The following is a 19,116-nucleotide window of genomic DNA, read 5'->3' on the forward strand; positions in this document are numbered from 1 at the left end:
GAACAAGTTTAAATAAATTAATCCAAGAGACTGATGGCTGATTATACTAGTTAATTTCTCCTTAGAATAAAGTTCCAAGATTCACTTGCAGATGGCGTCACTCGATCTACAATTAGGGAATTTTCTGTCGCGTAACGGTTGCGCCGCGGTGATACTTTCTAGAAACGCGGTCGGCTATCTACGTAAACCGTTGATGTAGTTGTGCGAGATTTCAGAATGGCGGCCGTCTTCACTTAGGAGAGTTATCATTCCGCGTTGAGTATCGCGCGATCGTTGAGATTTAGAGGATTTCTATGTGTCTCTTATCGTGCATTTGAAGAAAATGATTATAGAGAATCCCGAACAATTCAAGGCGTGGCTCACCGCCGTCTTGGAGCCATTGTAAGTAGGACAGCTTACTCGATCGTAGCTTCGATGTGTGTGTATCTACTCGACGAAGCAGTCGCTCGTCCATGTGTTGCGCCTGTAGCCTGTCCTGGCTTAACTTACCCATGGAATGTTTACGTGTGTTGCTTTAGGGCCTCCACCTGACTTGCGAGAGACCTCCTAGTGCGGTAACGCGTTCATCTCTATTGAACTTTGTTACCAATATGTTACCCGTTCACTTCCTCCAAAAACAGCCTACATATGATTTCACCCAATTCCCATGCTTTCTCGTCTATGTAACTTACGTATAAATTGTTTACTGATATATCTTTCAAGTTCCTACTACGTTTTTCAAGGATTGGCCAATTACCTTTAACGCTACAACACCTTTGCTGTATCGTCTAATGTGACATTTCCTTCGGTCTGGAATTATTGCTTTGATAATACTTCATCGGTCGCTTAAAAGACTAATTTTATATGATTTCTACTAACTTACATATTTCTTCACCCATACAGCTTTCTTGTACATTCTATATGGGAGATGTTGATATGAATCTGTGAGCACGCTTTTCTGCCTCTTACAACGAGTCTTCGATACTTTACGAACTTGCATATAATTTCAATTGCTTTGTGTAATTCATATTCTTTGCAGTCTTAAAAATTTGTGCACATGAACTTTATTTGAAAACTTTTACTTTATTGTAGATGATTTAGTATAAATTTCTTGACGATTCTTTTTTACATATTTTTGGATTGCCCATCGAATAGAAAGAATTTCTGTAAGATGTTATTTTACATAGCTGTTTTATGTAATAAGGTTTAATGCATATAGCTAAGCCTAGGTTCGTCCAGAAGTCTGTAAGACTATTACTGTTGTGAAAATGATATAGGTTTGCAACTCTGAACGATACACTCAAACAATGTGTTATATTATTTAATTGTTAATACATCATAACTATATATGCTATTTTTTTATAGTAACAGCTTTGTATCCGCATGAATGCAGCATCATTAATTGCGGATACATATCTGCAGATAAGTAATGCTTAAATGCACAAAAAATGCTTATGTTTGCATGCTACAATTGCTTATATGTTGCATGATGTTAAAGCAGAATGAATGTTGGAAAACTGCATGTGTAGAGTATAATAATATGTATTCTAAATCAGTATAATAAATGTTAATATGTATGAATCTATGCTCTCGACGTAGCATAGGTTCCTGCGTTAAACAAGCAAATTCCAAAGCTCCGCCTTATTTGTTCAATGAAATTTCCAGGTGCGATGCAGATCCTGCTGCATTGGCTAAATATGTCTATGCTTTGGTGAAAAAAGATAAGACTTTGGAAGAATTGCGGGGTGGTATGGTTGAACAACTTGATGTATTTTTACAACAAGGTATGTATGGTAATGCAAAGTATTAGATAATTCCATTCATAATTTACTCCTTCACTGCTTCATAAAAGTTTAGAAATAATAATGGAAATGTAATTAATGTCTTAATTTTAACTACTAATTTCCATCAGAAACCAAGAACTTTGTCGAGCTGTTATTCAAGACATTGGAAACTCAAGAATATATATTGCCACCTACGAAAGGAGTAACCGAACGCGGAACAACACCACCTGGTTTAAATCCACCTCCACCTCCTCCAGTTGTGTCTGAGAAGATTCCAGAGAATATAATTCCTGTAGCTCCAGTGACGAGTAGCCCTCCACCTGCTGTTCAAGTGAATGGGTCCGCACCTATAACTATCTCTAAACGTGAAACTAGAAAATCGGATTCCGAAAAAGAAGATAAAGAAAAGGAGAAACGCTCCCGTAGCAGGTAAATAAATACCAAGGATTACATAAATTTAGTTTAGTGATAACAGCATATCATCTCATTTTTACTAATATATAAAAGGGGAAATCTATCTCAAATTATAAGTATCACCTTTTCTGATCTGATATAACACAACATAAAATCGTATCCTTATGCGAATATAGGTGAATTCTCAAATAATCGGAATTTTTTTTTTTTTAACCGAATGGCATTTGTTCTGTATGAAGCAAAACTTGAGTAAATAGTATGAGCTATTTTTAGTACAACAAACTTAAGTAAAAATTATTTCTGAAGAAATTAAATGGGCTGTACATAAATTTTACATTATACGGTAGTTGAATAATTGTTGATTGTGAAAATTGTGAATTGACAAGATTTATTGAACTTTCAAAGTATATGAATAAAGTGTCCACTTCTTTTCTCCAGTTCTAAATCTACTAAAAATGTTAAATTATGTAATCATTTTTTATGAAAATATGTAGTCATCCACAGAATATAAATATATAAATAAGAAAATTTATAAACATATACGAGGTAGAATTAAATGCAATGAAAGAGTTTGGTACATATCTTTTAACGAGGGCTATACAAAGTGATCTAAATTTTTAAATGTCTCGTGGATTTTTTTATAGGAGTGGTCGTATGCGATCAAGGACTAGGTCGAGGTCACGATCCTGGGAACGCGATAGGCGTAGGTCACGGAGTAGAGAACATGTTCGTCGTGACAGGGAACGAGATAGGAGTCGGCCATGGAGGAATAAATCTCCACCTCTTAATACGAGGAGGCATGATAGACGGTTCGTTATGAATATGGAATAATGCGAAATTCAATTTAACGAAATTAGGAAGAGAACATTTAAATAACCGCAGAATTAGAAAAGATCGTTTTCCATTATGCCTGTGTATAGTTATAGTATCGAAAAAAGTAACTTTGCATATATCATCGGTGTCGAAAATTGGAGAATCTAGTTGGGTTCGCCATGTATACGAAGGGGCACCAATTTTCTTAGCCAATAGTAAATTTGTATAATAGATATTCTGCATGTGTGTAAATTTCACTTTGTATGTAGTCTGTGGCACAGTAATAAGTGTCTAATATAAGGAAGAAAAGTGTACAGATTGTTATGTACAATTTAGAATGTTGAATAATGCACGTTCGATTGTTTGAAATTGAGAGCGAAGAAAAATAACTGCAGGGCTAAAAAAAATGATTTTAAGTTATACACATATGTAATTATACTGGCATGAAATAAGTATGTAATCGCAAATTTGAATGTTTTATCACTATCTGGACATAACGTATATTTAAGTCTCATAGACAATTATAATACAACTAATAACATCCATTTAATTTTTAGGCGCACTAGAAGTCGAAGTACGTCTCCGATACGGTCAAGAGTTCGCGATGCACCAGAAAATCGTGATCATAGAGCACGTTTTCGGAATAGATCACCGACTCCTTTGAGATCCAGGTCACGATCAAGATCGCCGGATCGTAAGAAAGCGGACCGATCGGATAGGGCGGAAGTTGGCAGGACTGACCGATTGGACGACAGTCCTGGTGGTGGAACACCAACTCAGGATAGTAATCATGGGGATGTAGATATGAGATTATCGACGACCAGCCAATCGATCCAAAGCGTCGTGGCGGTCGCATCTAATATTCCGAATAATCAAACTGGACCTTTCCAAATTAAACGACGTTGCAGAGACTTTGACGGTAGGTTCTTTTAATGTAGCTTCGCATCAATTTTCATACTCGAAACCATTCTTCTTATAACTGTGCAAACTATATCACCGTGATGATTTAATGATGGATGAATTGTATGTTACTAGAAAAGGGATACTGTATGAGAGGAGATCTTTGCCCATACGACCACGGGGCGGACCCCGTAGTGCTGGAAGATGTAGCTTTAAGTCGAGTTTTGACATTCGGTCCCCATGGAGCTCAAGCTCCAGGAACCGTTCCGGTTACTGCTATACCGGAACCCCCTCCAGGGCCGAATGGTAATGCTCCACCACCTCACCTTCCATTGGCGAGCTTACCGCCGCCTCATCTTCGAAATCAACATCATTCCAATATGGGTACGCGTAACTACTCTCGTTGAAAAATAATACGTTATCGATTATTAATAATCTCAATGCTTTTGTGGTATATTTATTTGGTGCAGATGCTTTTGCGGAATACAACCCTGACGCACCAAGCATGGAGCCCCGTATGACATGGGGCAGGCACCCGCCATCCGGACCGGGTATATATGGACGAGGTCAACGAGAACTGATCAGCGTGCCGGTGATTCCTCACACGAATCCACCGGAGATGACCCACTCGCAGAACAATCCTTTGAAGCGCAAGCAAGCATTTGATTTCAATCGCCTAGGGCCGAAGCAGCGGGCAGTGCACAATCCCGCTAACTGTTCGCTCGAACTTAAGAAAGTCCCGCGAAGCTTGAACAATATTACGCAATTGAATAATCACTTCTCCAAGTTCGGGAAAATTGTAAATATCCAAGTGAACTTCGGTGGCGACCCCGAGGCGGCATTAGTCACTTTTCAATTACCTGCTGAAGCGAAGGCTGCTTACAGGAGTACAGAGGCTGTGTTGAACAATAGATTTATTAAAGTGTTTTGGCACAATAATGTTAACAATAACGCTGCTGGCGGAGCGATCGAGAACGTACCACCTGGTAGGTTGATTGAGGATATGAATTTTCCTTTCGCTTCTCGATATCTTGATGTTAATGAATGTTCATCCGTGCCAGGTTGTCGACCATCCATCAAAGAGCGGTTAGGTGCGGCAGTGACACTTCCTACGAAGGCCGATGAGAACGAGTACGTTCCCACGCGTCGGTCTACCGAGGAGCAGACAACGCAACCCCTAGTTCCTGTATCACCGAAGGCCGTCACGGCACAAACGCGCGAGGACAAGGTGCTCGCCATTAAGAAGACCCAAGAGATGCTGGCCGCCAAGGAGACGCTCAAGAAGAAGCAGGAGGAAAAGCGGAAAGAAGCGCTCAAGTTGACCGCTGACTTGCGTAAGAGGAAGCAGGAACTATTGGACAAGCAGCTGGCGGAGATTCGCGCTCTTATCGAGAGGGCTGAGAAAAATCCCGAACAGAAGGACGCCATTATGGCGACGATAAAGACGATGCAACAGTCCATCGACAGTCTGCGTAAAGATCTGGCCGCGAACGGCCAAGGTGGATCCACGAAGCCGCAGGTGAAGTCCAGAGAGCAGGCGCAGAAGGAGATCTTGGACGCTGAGCTGGACCTCATCACCGCTCAACAGGAGGGCCAAGACGCGGGTGAGTTGCAGAAACGGCTCAACGAACTCAAGGCCCAGGCTGCGATTCTTGGCTTGAACACCGGCCCTAATGCTGGTAGAGGTGCCAGACCCAGTAGGGTCATACGGGGCAGCCACGTCTTGTCATACAGGGGTCGCGGAAGAGGAAGCTTCGCTCACGTCTCGGTAGACCATAGGCCTACGAGTCTTCTAGTCTCTGGATATGAAACCGAGGAGAAGGCTGATGTTTTAGCCCACTTTCAGGTACTTCTTACAAATTCTGATAAATTCAACGTTTAGGCACGTATGCAGGCTACGTCATTCACTAATCTATCTTTTGCTCTGTTATATTTCGGACTCCTGTTACGATTGATACTTGATGGCGATAGAGACAAACGAAACCCCGTGTTCTTATGCCGACGAGTTTTAATGTTTCAGCAATTTGGCGAAATAGTGAATCAAATAGTTGACGACGCCACGCCGTCCATCGTGATTAATTTCAAATCAAGGAAAGAAGCGGAGGTGGCCTTGGTTAAAGGGCGCACGTTCCAGGATAGACTGCTATCGGTTACTTGGGTCTCCGGACACCATTTACACCGTGGCGGTGGTGGCGCTGCAAACTCAAATACATCCGCGCAAACTTTGGCCACGCGATCCGAACAAGTTTCAACTGCTGCAGACGAGGAAATCGACTTGGAGGTAATTGCCTAGCGTTTGTAATATCAGCTTTACATTGTCGGTACTACGTGTTCTGGCAGCGTTCAAAGATAAGTAAATTGGCTCGTGCAAAGAACGTAATATAGCATTGACTGATGTTCACTAATTATTCCAAGTGCGTTAGTTGAATGTACTAAATTCTGTTAAGAACAGGTACTCTATCTAGATTTGTTTTACTGATATCTGACCGTGTACATTTTAGGGTGCAGCAGAAGCTCTACTTCTGGAGGAAAATGAAGAGGAAGAGGACGAGGATGGGGAGCCGCGCAGTTGGCGACGATAGCAGCGCCATTTGTGACGAATGTTTGGTATCTGATTCAGTCACAAGGGGCACCGTCTGGCCAAGTCTGTGTATATTAAGTACTTGCGCTACCATTGCACCGGCTAACGTTGCTATCGAGACCTCAATTTTGAAGATGGAATCAGGTTGCGAACACATCAACGTTATATGAGTGTTATACTATTTGTTATATTAAATATACCATGCGCACTGTAACGGTACAAAGTGGTACTGTGTCGACTTGCGCAATGAAAAGAAAGAAATAGACAACCACTATGCCAGTTTTCAGAAAGGAAAAAAAGAAGAAGAAGAAACGAAAAAACCACTAACCAAAATTATCCCATTATTTGTAGAATAAAATCGCTATGTTTTGTATGGGAATCTCTAATTCTTATTCTGACTTCAAGTCCTTTTATTTCGCGAATCGAATTTTGAGCATTATCTCTTTATACGAAGACCGACGTAACTGTAGTCAAGTTTAGAATAAGTAGGAGCCTGTAATTCTAGGAATTCTTTTTCATGCGGAAATATAAAAGTTTATTTAGAATTCGTATAAGCCAACGCCTGTATTTATTTTTATCGTTTCGGGCATTTTGAAATATGATGCTAACTGCGCGTTCATTCATTTCCGAAGTTTCATTGTTACCGTCGGTTAGTTACTTAGGACATTTTTATAGTAATTAATGTGTTGGAAAACAAGTTTTTTCTCTCTTTTCCTGAAGAAATGTTAAAAGGGCAGGCAACGAAGCCCTTTCTAAAGTACTTCAACAAATAAGTTGTATAGATTCGTTCGATATCTACCAGAGAGATAATATATTATTTTCTAATATTATATACACTCATTTTACAAAAGAGGTAAGTATATTATCTCAAATAAAGTACAGAAGAAATTACATTTACAAGAAATGTGTAAGATACTTAATCTACATAAAGCGTCTTTGTTGCTACATTAATGATTTAACTTCTTAAATGTATCAAGTCAAAACAGATTTTTTAATAGACAAGGTATAAAGTTACAATTATTTATACTGGAATTAAGCACTACTATTTCGAGTGTAATCAGCATATTTTACTCTATCTTAGGCTATTCTAAAGCAGATGGTTTTGTATAGATTTTAATATTACTATTCTAAGGCGAATGGTACCCCATTCTCAATAAGCTCTCAAAGATTGGAGACTACATCACGAATTGATCTAAACGATGAATTATTTAATCGCGTATGTATGTATATACGTGCGGTGGGTTGAGAAAACTGAACAAAAAATGCGTATTTTCAATAAGTCTCAAAGACGGCAAATAGGTTGACGTGCTCAAAACGCTAAATATATGTAATATAGAAAACTCGTTAACCGCACGAATCCGCATTAATGAATTAATCAGAAAATGCTGCCTTTCTGTCGATAATGGATCCTCTGCATTGTTTCGTTAGACTGTGATGTACTTTTACTAATAGCTCTGACAATACATTGTCTTTTCATACGGTGTTTGAGATTATTTTTTTTTACTCTCTTTAGTGTAAGAAGAGCTTGGAAAATCGCCATCTACACCGATTGGACTGTTGCTTGGGAGGAACTTACTTGAGGCACTTTCTTCGTAAGGCCAACGTTTTGCAGTCTATGTCATGGGGCCAGCCAAGAAGCTATTAAACTACCTAGAAGAAGTTGAGCTACAGGCAGTATCACTAGTGGTAAATTAACTGCTGGTCCTTGGATTGAGCCATGATATGCTCCTCGTAAAATCCATCCTCCGAGGCTTACAGATTTATGTGTACAAGTAAACATCGCTGCCAAGAGAATTCCTGTTGACAGCCAGCGAGAGCACAGCACCCAACATACACAACTTACTATTAGTTGTCCGATACAAGCTGAAACATGAAAATGTTAGTAAAGGAATCGTAGAGTTCAAGATTTTTTTAACATTCAATTTCAAAGCTAATGATCGATCATTTTCAATTAAATATTTTATATGAGTATTTACACTTTTCTAAATGTCTATATTAAAGCAGGATCTTAGTTGTTTATTTTTTAAATGCTTAAATGCAATTTGAGATATTCTTTTATGTATTCAACAAAGAGACTTTCGAGTCAGGTACATTGAATGGTTTGCCTTGTAATTTATAGAGAAATGCTATTATTAATATTAATAATCTCCATTGACATACCTATTAATACGCAAAGTAATATGTCTACTGCATGCAGAAATGATGCATCTGCTGAAAGTGCATCACAAAACCAATGGTATGCTGTAAGTAACAATAAGCCTCGAGGGATCCAACTTGTTCGGTCATCTAAGTCAGTGGAATAATCTTTAATAAAGCTCTGTAATCCAATGCCAATACCCAGTGGCATTAAAGTACTATAAACGGTCTCTTTAATGTCAGTGATCACAAGAGGTGGTGTCGATGCTCCTAGCTGTTTACAAGAAACTCATCGTCAACTGCTTATCTTCCAATTTTCCAAAATGAAGACGGCACCCATGAGTTACAATGTTTCATTTTTCTTCTTAATGTTTTTTTTTATAATTACTTACATATATTATCATTATAAAACTACTTTAAACATTCTAATGAAGTAGTTAAGGTGTGAAATAATAGTATCTCAATACATTATTATCTTCTTGTGAAAATTAAAATACTTTCAACTCCGAAACATTAGCTCATACGTGCCTTCTTAAGAAAGGATAAAAGAAGTAACTTTCCTAGCTAGCTTTTGAATTAATATACAAAATTTTACCATGAAGTAGAGTAGGACAGGGGATAATATTATCCCTTGAAAGTGCATCACTATCGTAGTTACCACACTGGTGGATAAATCTGCTCGTGCCACCCGAGTTAAAACCACACTTGTGCTGAATGGAGGTGGCATACAGTAGAATACCTAAAATTGGCGACGATCCATGACTCAGAATTTGAAGTCTTGTATACATTAGAAAGAACATAATTTCCATAAGCACTACTATTTGATTCCCACCGAGGGACATCTACATTTCACATGGTACTGGTGTAACTGAAAAATGTAGCTGCGCGTGTACAAAGTTACCATCTTGAATATCACACTGATTGAGTTAATTATAATAAGTAATGATTTACTGGTGGTAGATTACAACACATTGACACTACATGTTTCAATTAAACAAATTCAGTTTCAGATTGAAACCATTATTAAATGGAAATCAATTTTAAGTTAACCGAACTAATAGTGCCTAGTACTTATAAACCCATACTTCCATTCCTTTGAGAAGCCATGTATTAACTTTCGAATAAATCAGTAAACAACTTCCAACCCTTGCTAAGAGCGGCATCAATATGTATATAAAAACGGTAACAAATATCAGAAGGTGAATGTTGCACAATGCAGCATACAATGATTGTGGACTGCACCATAGTCCTGCTTCTAAATACGTCAGAGGTATAGCGAAATACCGTATCATTAAGTTTCCATTGATTATACCTACACATACAAGATAAATGTTATTATTAGTTTTAATAATTTACTTATAGTAAACTGATTTTAATATAATTTGCTTGATTTAAATCTTTTTCTAAGTAATATCGTTGCTAGAGAATAATATTGAAGTCTAAAGTAAAAAAATCTAATATAAAATGGGAATTGATATTTTCTAAACTAATACGTTGACATATAATGTACAATTTGAAAACATACCATGTGAGCCTCCAAGACTGGGTAGCATGGATGCTAACAACATACTTGTTAGAATTAATGCAAAGAAACCATAACGATGAAGAAGTTCGTTATTCTTCTTGTATCCAGAAAAGTTTTGTTGGTAGTTTACACGCATCTTTATTTATTGTCATTCCGTTTGTTGATTAAGATTAGTATACATATAGTGAAAATGTATATCTGAAACGAGTTAGATTTCGTTAACACCAATAAATTGTTTTCATGGCCAGTCATTTCAGATCTACAAATATATGAATTGAGATATATTTTTAATCAAAAGTAATACATTAATTAATGTCTTTAAGTCAATGCAAAATGTAAAACGACTGGCCATATTAAACATTTATAAAAATACTTGCCTTGTATATATGACTTCTATGACTATGAAAATGGTTGCAATAATCCCAGTCATGAAATTGAACATTCAAAAAGCGAAAGAATGTAAATGGAAATGTTGGTTGATACACAATGCAATTAAGGTAGTAATTAGGAACCTTTGCATTGATAATTTCCGTATAAAACTGACTGCTGCAGTATCGTAAATGCACTAATAGATCATGTCGTGGATAAATGCAAATTATATAGACATAAATCGCAGGTGCAAATTGTAAGATTGTCAAGTGATCAGGCAGCAAATAGCACTTGAACACTGTTCAGTTAAACTTACATTACATGCAAAGGAATAAATTCTCAGTTATTAGAACAGGAAAAACTTATCAAAATAAAAGTGATAGTTTATGATTTTTACCCCTTTTTCTTAATTTAGTTAATTTATATAAAAGTGTATTCGTAATTTATATAAAAATGTATTCACAATTAAAATAATGAAAAATCCAGAGATCGCCCCAGTGCTAATTATCTAGGTACGAGATTTCGAGGATCCCATTTTGGCATTTCTACTAAATGCAAGCTTTATTCCTAGTGATAAAGTAGGTCAATGAAAATATATAAGACTGGATTAATTTAAATGAATCTGATTTATTGCTATTTCAGACAAAATAAAATCTATGTAATCTACATTCATAAAACATAGAAAATAATGTATCAGCGAGAGTGCTTAGGCACGTAAACATAGTATTTGTGAAATTCAGATAAAACTATACTAGTGGCAATAGCAGGCAAATCTGTTAAAATTCTATAATACCGTAATTATCAAATGTATCACAAGATGAAATGCGATAAGAAATTGATAAACGGTGACAATGTGTCTCCAAATGTTACGCTTCTTTCCTACAGGCTTAGACTCCACAATTAAAAAATATTATTTACGAAGAACATTATTTCGAATATGACGTAACGAAAATGTACGAAAATCAAATATAGAACAATTTAATCAACCTACTGCAATACTCAGACTGTGTCTCCATCGTGCTCTAAACCTAGGATTTATCGAATCTAATCGTACATACAATTGGACGTACATTAGTAAATCTCCACCATTGGTATTTATTTAATACCAGATTGGATAAATTCGGGTTTGAGTGTGTCTCTACCACCTAGTAAGTTCGGTCCAACTCATCTCTGGTTCGGTATTACGTAAAATTAGGTGGTGGAGACGTACCCAAAGTCAGATTTATTCAATCCGGTATTGAATAAATACCGACCGTGGAGACATGGTCAATATTTTAATTCACCCGGTATTGCTATAGATATCACGTGGTTGATTTCGCCTAATCTATACAAATTAATTGTTTTTAGTTATACAGGTTACATATTTTGTATATATTTTTAAATATTATTTTCAACAAATAACTATGGGGAAGAAGGGATATAATTGGAAGGCACGAAATGTAGCTGAAGTTGAAATTGACAATTCTTCGTTAAAAAAGGTAAGATATCGAATGAAGTATTAATTATAATTAAAAAGATTGCATAGTTTATTTACAGTGAAAATCTTAATGAAGGATTTTATTCCTTTGCTTATAGGTAACCTTAGATTTCGCACATCGCCTTGAAAATTATGATGAATGCAATGCCTTAGTGCTTCCCAGTAAAAAACGAAAGACAAAAAATAAAGACAAGAAAGTAACTATAACTCGAATATTATCTAAAAAGAAAAGAAAACAATTAGAGAAAGTTATCAACAAGAAACAAAAGAAAGTCCAGGTATGTAATAACTTGTTACAATTTTTAATAAATTGTTTTGATATTTAAAATGTTTAATGTTTAGAGAGCTGAATTATTAGAAGAATTAGCAAAGGTACAAGTTTCTGAGAATGAATTAAAGCAGTATGTGTCTTTGGCTGCCCATCAAACTAAAGGACTGAAACGTCATTTTCTTGAATCGGAAACTAACAACATAATTTCAAAAGATGCAGATGACAAGGAAACCGAAGTCATTAATTCTATTAAAGGGTCAAAGAAAAGAAGAATAGCCCTACTTACAACAGATCATACGCAGAACACTGTATCTGATCCAAATGTATTAGGCTTGAACGTATGTATAATTGACATGCTCCATATATTTCCATAAGGTCGAAACAGTTATTTGATAATGATTATCTATCTTAGGAATCAAGTGATAGTGAAGAAGAATATAGCTCAAATGAAAGTATAGAAAATGAAGTATCTGAAAATAAAAATGAAAACAATGATGAAACAAAAGAAAAATTAGTTAACGAAGACACAAGTGTTAATATATCTCCTGAATCAAACATCACTCAGGTTCCAGAATCGCAAAAAATGGAAATACAGAATTTTCCAAAAAGATCTGTTTTAGTGGATGAAGAACGAAAACCTGCCGTATTCGTTACTGTTAATCGTGAACCAAAGATTCAAGAAGCTAGATTAAAGCTCCCTATTTTAGCTGAAGAGCAAATAATAATGGAAGCAATTAATGACAATTTAGTTGTGGTAATCACTGGAGAAACAGGAAGTGGTAAGATTAACATTTTTTACTGCATATGAGGTACTTACAAATATTTCAATTTGGTAAATGTATATTAAATAGATACACTCACTTTACAATGTATAATTTTATTAATCATAGGTAAAACCACTCAAGTGCCCCAATTTCTATATGAGGCAGGCTATGCAAAAGAAAAGCTTATTGGAGTAACTGAACCTAGAAGAGTAGCTGCAATGTCCATGAGTAAACGTGTCGCAGAAGAGATGAATCTCAGCTCAGAAGAGGTTTCCTACTTAATTCGCTTTGAAGGAAATGTTACACCAAATACTCGAATAAAATTTATGACGGATGGAGTCTTACTAAAAGAGATACAAACTGTAAGTGAATGCAAACACTGGTCCATGATGATTCGGTTCCACCGTTTTGGTTTCTTACATTAAATTGCAATTATAAATATTCATCTACAGATCTCTAGCACAACCCGATCTGAAAAATTCTGACGACGATTATAACAATATAATAATATAATTGTAATGTATATTTAACAGCGGAACTGAATCAGCTGGACCGAAACGGCGGAACCGAATTGTCCTGTCTCATGCAAACACCTAGCCATAAAAATTAAATTGAATGCATATACTGATTTTACTTATTTAAAAGAAAAATAGAAACATGAAAGGAATGATATATGCTCTTTCTAGGATTTCTTGTTGACAAAATATTCCGTTATTATATTAGATGAAGCGCACGAGCGTAGTGTTCACACTGATATACTGATTGGCTTGCTCTCGCGAATTGTGCCATTGCGAAATAAGAGGAAGGATCCTCTTAAGCTCATAATCATGTCAGCTACACTACGTGTCGAAGATTTCGTAGGAAATACCAAGTTATTTAAAGGTCTTTCCCCACCAGTGATTAATGTGGATTCGAGACAATTTCCTGTAACGATACATTTTAACAAAAGAACTAACGAAGATTATGTAACCGAGGCTTTGCGTAAAACTATTAAGATACATACCCGTCTTCCAGAAGGTGGAATTCTCATATTCTTAACAGGTAACATAGACTCTAATGAAATGGAGTGTATGTATTTAAATAATTGAAACGAACAATTTCAATGTTTTTATCTAATGTAGGTCAACAGGAAGTAAATACCGTAGTCAGAAAGCTACGTAAAGCATTCCCTTATAAGAAAAAAAAATGGACGTCCAAGAAGGATAATACTAATATGTTAAAAGAAAATGTTAAAGATGGAAATGACGATAATGAATCAAACTGTTCCGAAGAAGACCATAACTTAGAAAAGGTTATGCGTCGTTTGAAACAAAATAAAAGTAAACGAAATTCAGAATTACCGAACATCAGTCTTGATCAGTGAGTAGAGATAATTACCACAGAGCACACTTATTCCAAATTTATTTCTTAACATTAGATATTTTTCATTGATTCTGCAGATATAGTGCTGTACCTACAGATGACACACAGGGTGATCTACTTGATGATTTAGAGCTAAATGATAATGATGATGAAAATGGTTTCGATGACGACGAAGATGAAGATGAATGTGCTCTTTATCTTGACGGAACATCAAATGCACAACCACTTTGGGTTTTACCACTCTATTCTCTATTGCCAAGTTACAAGCAAGCTAAAGTATGTTATTATGTATGTGATGCTAGTTTAAAAGTACAGATGATACATTTTTATATTTGTATTCAATTGTGAAATAGGTATTTGAAGAACCTCCGGAAGGCTGTAGATTATGCGTTGTGTCCACTAATGTGGCAGAAACTTCTTTAACAATTCCAAATGTGAAATACGTAGTAGATAGTGGTCGATGCAAAACACGAATCTATGATAAAGTGACCGGAGTAAGCACGTTCCATGTATGTTATACCAGTAAAGCAGCTGCGGATCAGCGCAGTGGTCGAGCTGGCAGAACAAGTCCAGGACACTGTTACAGGTACTGTAAAAAACGATCTATTCCTCTTTTTTCTCTTTTTAATAAAATTTCAATGATTATCATTCCAGGCTTTATTCCTCAGCTGTATTTAACGATCAATTTGAGCAGTTCAGCGAGCCAGAGATCCGACGAAAACCCGTGGATGATCTCCTATTACAAATGAAAGTTATGAATATCGATAAAGTCGTTAACTTTCCATTTCCTACATCTCCGGATATTACACAGTTGATGTCTGCTGAAAACAGACTTCGTGTTTTAGGAGCCCTGGAAGAAGTGCCTTCAATGAAGCAAGGTGATTATTTGGTCTTCGGAATCATTTCTTCCTATAAATAACCTTTAATTGAATTTTTCTCACATGCAGATAAATTCTCTGCAAAAGTGACACCACTTGGACGAAGCATAGCTGCATTTCCAGTAGCTCCACGCTATGGGAAAATGTTAGCATTGTCTCATCAGCATGACTTATTACAATACACTGTTTGCTTGGTAGCTGCACTCTCAGTTCAGGAGCTGCTCATCGAAGGACCATCTGAACAATCGGAAGGCAATCTGAAGAACAAGTGGCTTCAGATTCGTCGTAAATGGGCTGGTACTGGAAACAGTCTTTTGCTGGGTACGTAAAATAAAATTGCATACTATTGTGTCGCATAAGATTCCTTTGGTTAATAATTCATATTTTTTCAAGGTGATCCAATGGTTCTTCTTCGAGCCGTTGGAGCTGCGGAACATGCAAGTGTGCATGGAAAGCTCACTACTTTTTGTGAACAAAACGGTTTGCGACATAAGGCTATCGTCGAAGTTAGAAAGCTCAGGCAGCAGCTTACTAACGAGATCATGATCAATATATCAGACTTGAATCTCATCGTTGATTCCGAGTACGTATTTATATAGTTTTGACATCGAACAATTATAGTATTCTGTTACTTTTTCCAGAATGTCTCCTCCAACTGAAGTACAAGCCAAATTGCTTCAGCAAATTGTACTGGCTGGTATGGCAGATCAGGTAGCTCGAAAGGTATCTCCAGATGAATGTAAGGACGAAAAAGAGAGAAGAAAGTGTAAATATGCTTACAAGTAAGAAAGATTCGACACCTTGTGGAAATGATCAAAAGTGCCTATTTGGTTTATATTTTTTTTCCTTCACTTTAGGACGTTAGAAATGGAAGAACCCGTATTCATGCACTCATCTTCTGTCTTGCGGAAGACAAACCCTGAATGGGTTGTCTATCAGGAATTGTTCGAAACTAATAAAGTGTACATGCGTGGAATAACTGCGATACAACCCGAATGGTTGCCCAAGTTTGTTCCCTCACTGTGCCAACTGAAAAAATCCACTTTGGAATCAGTATTAAGGTTTGTTTATGACATTTATAATCTGCAGTTTTCTTAGTACATAATCTATTTCATGATAATAATTTTGTTTTATCCAATTCTAATGTCATTTACATCGGATCATAATTCCAGGAAAAAGGATGATTTCGTATCTGGAACATTTGGACGAACAGGATGGGAGCTTCCACTAATGAAATTAGAAAATGTTTGTACAGAAAATATAACTAGATGAAATTATGTATAGTAAAAGTTAGTTCTTTTGTTTTATCTATTTTAAAAAGAGAGAACATTTACACATTTAATTTATTTGTATATACTTTTGAACACATTTTTTCTTTTTCTATTTGTACAAAATCATCTTTGGTACAGTCCTCTCCATTATGTATAATCAAAAGACGTTAGTTCAGTAAATCAACATTGTAGAATTTTACCACCTTAAAGGCAGAAAAAGTCATGAACATATATTATCACTGTGTGACAGCGAGTAACAAATTAAATACATTTTGACTATTACGAACGACTTTGGTAATGTTTACTAACAATTAAAGAAAAAACATACTATACGAGATTCAACTAAAGGTTATTGAAAATAAGCATACAGATATTCATTGATCTTTTCAACTTATCACTTTAGTAATAACAAACTGGACTTTTTCTTGAAGATTAATAATTACTACTCAAATGTGTACAACCCAAAACTATTGATAATTAGCTATTATTATGAAAAATGGTTCCACATTTTGGTTTTATTGCTCTTAGTCTATAATGCAAATGCGTATATTGCAAGCATAAAGTACAAGACACAAACTTCAATGCAATGTTCTTTGACAAAAACTTAAAATGAAATATGATATTCATAACGTCGAATAGCTAGCACACAATGTTGCGATTTAAACATGAATGTTTGGAAAAAAATCTTTGATACTTACAATCAATGCATGAGCGACAAAAAATATATTCTTATAAATATGTGATCATATCTTGTCATTGATATCATTATTGATAAATTTTTTTAGAGTATTCCATTGATAAATAATTGTAAAATAAAATAAAATCTACAACCGGATAGCAATAAGCGCATGTTTGAAAAATTCAAATTCTGAATGAGAACACCATGGCACTGTGCGCCGCATTGTATCGAACTCGGCTTTGTATATTCTAACAATCCCTATAATTTGTGGAATAATGGCGACGCATTTCAGGTCAGTAGTACTACTAACCTAAAAGTCTGTGCGCATAAAGATGCAAGCTTGGATAATTAACTCATTCGGCTTTTAATGATCGTTTATCTTTTTTCTTGACGGGATTGTTTTTGCAATCCTTGAACACATTGTTGAGATCAAAAGCTGCCTTTACATTATCCTATAATATAATATTTTTGCTCATTAGATGAAATTTAAGATGTATGCAAACATATCAGGTATACGTACAGTCGAAAAGAGGAATTTTACTAGCTTTCCCTTATGATCGGAATGAGGTCGTCTTTCAACTTCTTTGCCATTTTTGAATAAAATTAGAGTTGGAAGTTGTCTACTTGTACTGGAGTCATTAATGCGATATTTGGCAGCTGCATCTGGATATCTACCAATATCAACTTTGCCAAATTTAAAGTTTTCTAAAGCAAATCTAAAAAACCAATGTAGTAATTATTCATACAATCATCAAATCGTATGAAATAAATATTCATTAAATAAATCAAAGTACATACTCAGCTGATAACTGTGAAAATATTGGAGCAAAATTTACACAGGCTGGATTCCAGGCGGTATAGAATGCTACTAGCCATGTAATTCTAGAGTCACGTAATTCTTCCTGTAGACCAGTCGCTCCTCTTAAATAGATTATATTTTCTGGACCTTTATAAGTTGGTTCTGGTAATATTAAACCACATACTATAAGGGTAGAAAAGTGAGCATAAATTTAAAATGCATTTCTACTTTCATATATAAATTATACTGCAATGTTAAGCAATTCAGTACATACAGATAAATAATACTGCGAAGAGGATACCCATACGAAAGTCAGCATAAAACCATAAAATTAAGTTGGCGGCTTTTGTATATACAAAACTGGACGTCAGATAATTTATCATTGTCACACTTCCTGCTTTCCGTGTCCTGATCATTATAACTATTATTAAGAAGAATAAGATTTCCGTCTCTCTCTGCAATAAGAAAAATAGAACTAACATTTACATGTTTTATTGGTGCATGGCTGTTTCATCGTTTGATCTATACCCACCCCATCAAGCTCACACTCCATTTGCCCGAACACATAATGGCATATAAATGGTATTCGTTTTGACACGATGTAAGACAAGCTTATAAGAATGTTTATAAAGTAATATGGTTTTAGCAGTAACCGCAGATCGCTTTTGAGCGTCATTTTGGAGCGGTGTGAAATAATTGACGAACCGAATAATATGAAAGGAAACGTCGTTAATGTAAGTATTTTAGGCAGTAAAAGGAAGCAAACTGCCGTTTACTTCTGCCAATTATTTCTAAATTCTTCATGAAGAATTCTAGACGATTGGCTACTTAAAGGGACGAATGAAACTCACACAAATTTACACTTGCGTTAAATTCAGACATCCTTGGACCAATTCATCCCTGTTCCAATGAGTTTAAACATTTGGAGATCGCCATTCCTTGCTTAAAAAGTGAAGCTTTTGGAATAAGTTCCACTAAACGGCGTTGCTCTCCATATAAATTTAAAAATGTTGCACAGAGATGGGTCATGAAGATTGTTCATGGGGAGGTCGCCCGATCGTTTCTCTGCTGCTCCCTGGTGGAGGATGTGGACGGCTAATGCACTTGCCATTTC

The 19,116-nt window shown here is 36.0% G+C and overlaps 4 protein-coding genes across 10 annotated transcripts; 2 read left to right on the top strand and 2 right to left on the bottom strand.

Moving 5' to 3' along the window:
• The first annotated feature begins 216 nt into the window (after positions 1–216).
• Positions 217–7,949, top strand: LOC105704136 (RNA-binding protein 26). 3 transcript variants are annotated; one of them, XM_012433099.1, is made up of 10 exons: positions 217–381; positions 1,645–1,763; positions 1,892–2,192; positions 2,822–2,986; positions 3,548–3,909; positions 4,026–4,274; positions 4,361–4,876; positions 4,952–5,736; positions 5,911–6,171; positions 6,392–7,949. In XM_012433099.1, exons 1-10 carry the CDS (start codon positions 323–325, stop codon positions 6,470–6,472), a joined length of 2,898 nt encoding a protein of 965 aa, XP_012288522.1. In that variant the 5' UTR covers positions 217–322; the 3' UTR covers positions 6,473–7,949. The 3 variants fall into 3 exon arrangements, with proteins under 3 accessions (XP_012288522.1, XP_023288167.1, XP_012288523.1); XM_023432399.1 differs by having other exon boundaries at positions 4,361–5,736; XM_012433100.1 differs by lacking the exon at positions 2,822–2,986.
• On the bottom strand, positions 7,312–14,419 carry LOC105704137 (sodium/bile acid cotransporter 7). Of its 5 annotated transcripts, none has more exons than XM_012433106.1 (6): positions 14,354–14,419; positions 10,133–10,330; positions 9,693–9,919; positions 9,203–9,346; positions 8,632–8,881; positions 7,312–8,334 (listed from the first exon to the last, which is right to left on the bottom strand). In XM_012433106.1, the coding sequence occupies exons 2-6, from the start codon at positions 10,266–10,268 to the stop codon at positions 8,090–8,092; spliced, it is 1,002 nt and encodes a 333-aa protein (XP_012288529.1). In that variant the 5' UTR covers positions 10,269–10,330; positions 14,354–14,419; the 3' UTR covers positions 7,312–8,089. The 5 variants fall into 5 exon arrangements, with proteins under 5 accessions (XP_012288529.1, XP_012288528.1, XP_012288527.1 ...); XM_012433105.1 differs by lacking the exon at positions 14,354–14,419 and adding an exon at positions 12,536–12,604; XM_012433104.2 differs by lacking the exon at positions 14,354–14,419 and adding an exon at positions 11,493–11,532.
• LOC105704134 (probable ATP-dependent RNA helicase kurz) lies at positions 11,780–16,541 on the top strand. The gene is made up of 15 exons (XM_012433098.1): positions 11,780–11,979; positions 12,077–12,256; positions 12,321–12,587; positions 12,662–13,028; positions 13,140–13,375; positions 13,700–14,054; positions 14,135–14,372; positions 14,453–14,651; positions 14,729–14,961; positions 15,030–15,253; positions 15,323–15,574; positions 15,647–15,836; positions 15,895–16,035; positions 16,111–16,314; positions 16,426–16,541. The coding sequence occupies exons 1-15, from the start codon at positions 11,905–11,907 to the stop codon at positions 16,523–16,525; spliced, it is 3,261 nt and encodes a 1,086-aa protein (XP_012288521.1). The 5' UTR covers positions 11,780–11,904; the 3' UTR covers positions 16,526–16,541.
• A 38-nt stretch (positions 16,542–16,579) lies between these two features.
• On the bottom strand, positions 16,580–18,890 carry LOC105704138 (thioredoxin-related transmembrane protein 2 homolog). The gene is made up of 5 exons (XM_012433107.1): positions 18,535–18,890; positions 18,277–18,457; positions 18,002–18,185; positions 17,724–17,919; positions 16,580–17,655 (listed from the first exon to the last, which is right to left on the bottom strand). The coding sequence occupies exons 1-5, from the start codon at positions 18,676–18,678 to the stop codon at positions 17,557–17,559; spliced, it is 804 nt and encodes a 267-aa protein (XP_012288530.1). The 5' UTR covers positions 18,679–18,890; the 3' UTR covers positions 16,580–17,556.
• Positions 18,891–19,116: the final 226 nt, after the last annotated feature.

This window comes from Orussus abietinus, unplaced genomic scaffold (genome assembly GCF_000612105.2).
Source record: "Orussus abietinus isolate OABI.00-Male unplaced genomic scaffold, Oabi_2.0 scaffold7, whole genome shotgun sequence".
Taxonomy (NCBI): domain Eukaryota; kingdom Metazoa; phylum Arthropoda; class Insecta; order Hymenoptera; family Orussidae; genus Orussus; species Orussus abietinus.

Bases quoted from the DNA above. Each gene is read 5' to 3' on its own strand.
- LOC105704136 (XM_023432399.1), top strand. From the start codon at position 323: ATGATTATAGAGAATCCCGAACAATTCAAGGCGTGGCTCACCGCCGTC. The intron at 2,193-2,821 runs GTAAATAAATAC...ATTTTTTTATAG, and splicing joins GAGAAACGCTCCCGTAGCAG to GAGTGGTCGTATGCGATCAA. The intron at 2,987-3,547 runs GTTCGTTATGAA...TTTAATTTTTAG, and splicing joins ACGAGGAGGCATGATAGACG to GCGCACTAGAAGTCGAAGTA.
- LOC105704137 (XM_012433106.1), bottom strand. From the start codon at position 10,268: ATGCGTGTAAACTACCAACAAAACTTTTCTGGATACAAGAAGAATAAC. The intron at 8,882-9,202 runs GTAAAATTTTGT...TCTTGTAAACAG, and splicing joins CTGTCCTACTCTACTTCATG to CTAGGAGCATCGACACCACC. The intron at 8,335-8,631 runs GTATGTCAATGG...TTCATGTTTCAG, and splicing joins ATTACTTTGCGTATTAATAG to CTTGTATCGGACAACTAATA.
- LOC105704138 (XM_012433107.1), bottom strand. From the start codon at position 18,678: ATGACGCTCAAAAGCGATCTGCGGTTACTGCTAAAACCATATTACTTT. The intron at 18,186-18,276 runs GTATGTACTGAA...CTACCCTTATAG, and splicing joins CTTCGCAGTATTATTTATCT to TATGTGGTTTAATATTACCA. The intron at 17,920-18,001 runs GTATGTACTTTG...TTGGTTTTTTAG, and splicing joins TTTTCACAGTTATCAGCTGA to ATTTGCTTTAGAAAACTTTA.
- LOC105704134 (XM_012433098.1), top strand. From the start codon at position 11,905: ATGGGGAAGAAGGGATATAATTGGAAGGCACGAAATGTAGCTGAAGTT. The intron at 13,029-13,139 runs GTAAGATTAACA...TATTAATCATAG, and splicing joins CACTGGAGAAACAGGAAGTG to GTAAAACCACTCAAGTGCCC. The intron at 16,036-16,110 runs GTAAGAAAGATT...CCTTCACTTTAG, and splicing joins AAGTGTAAATATGCTTACAA to GACGTTAGAAATGGAAGAAC.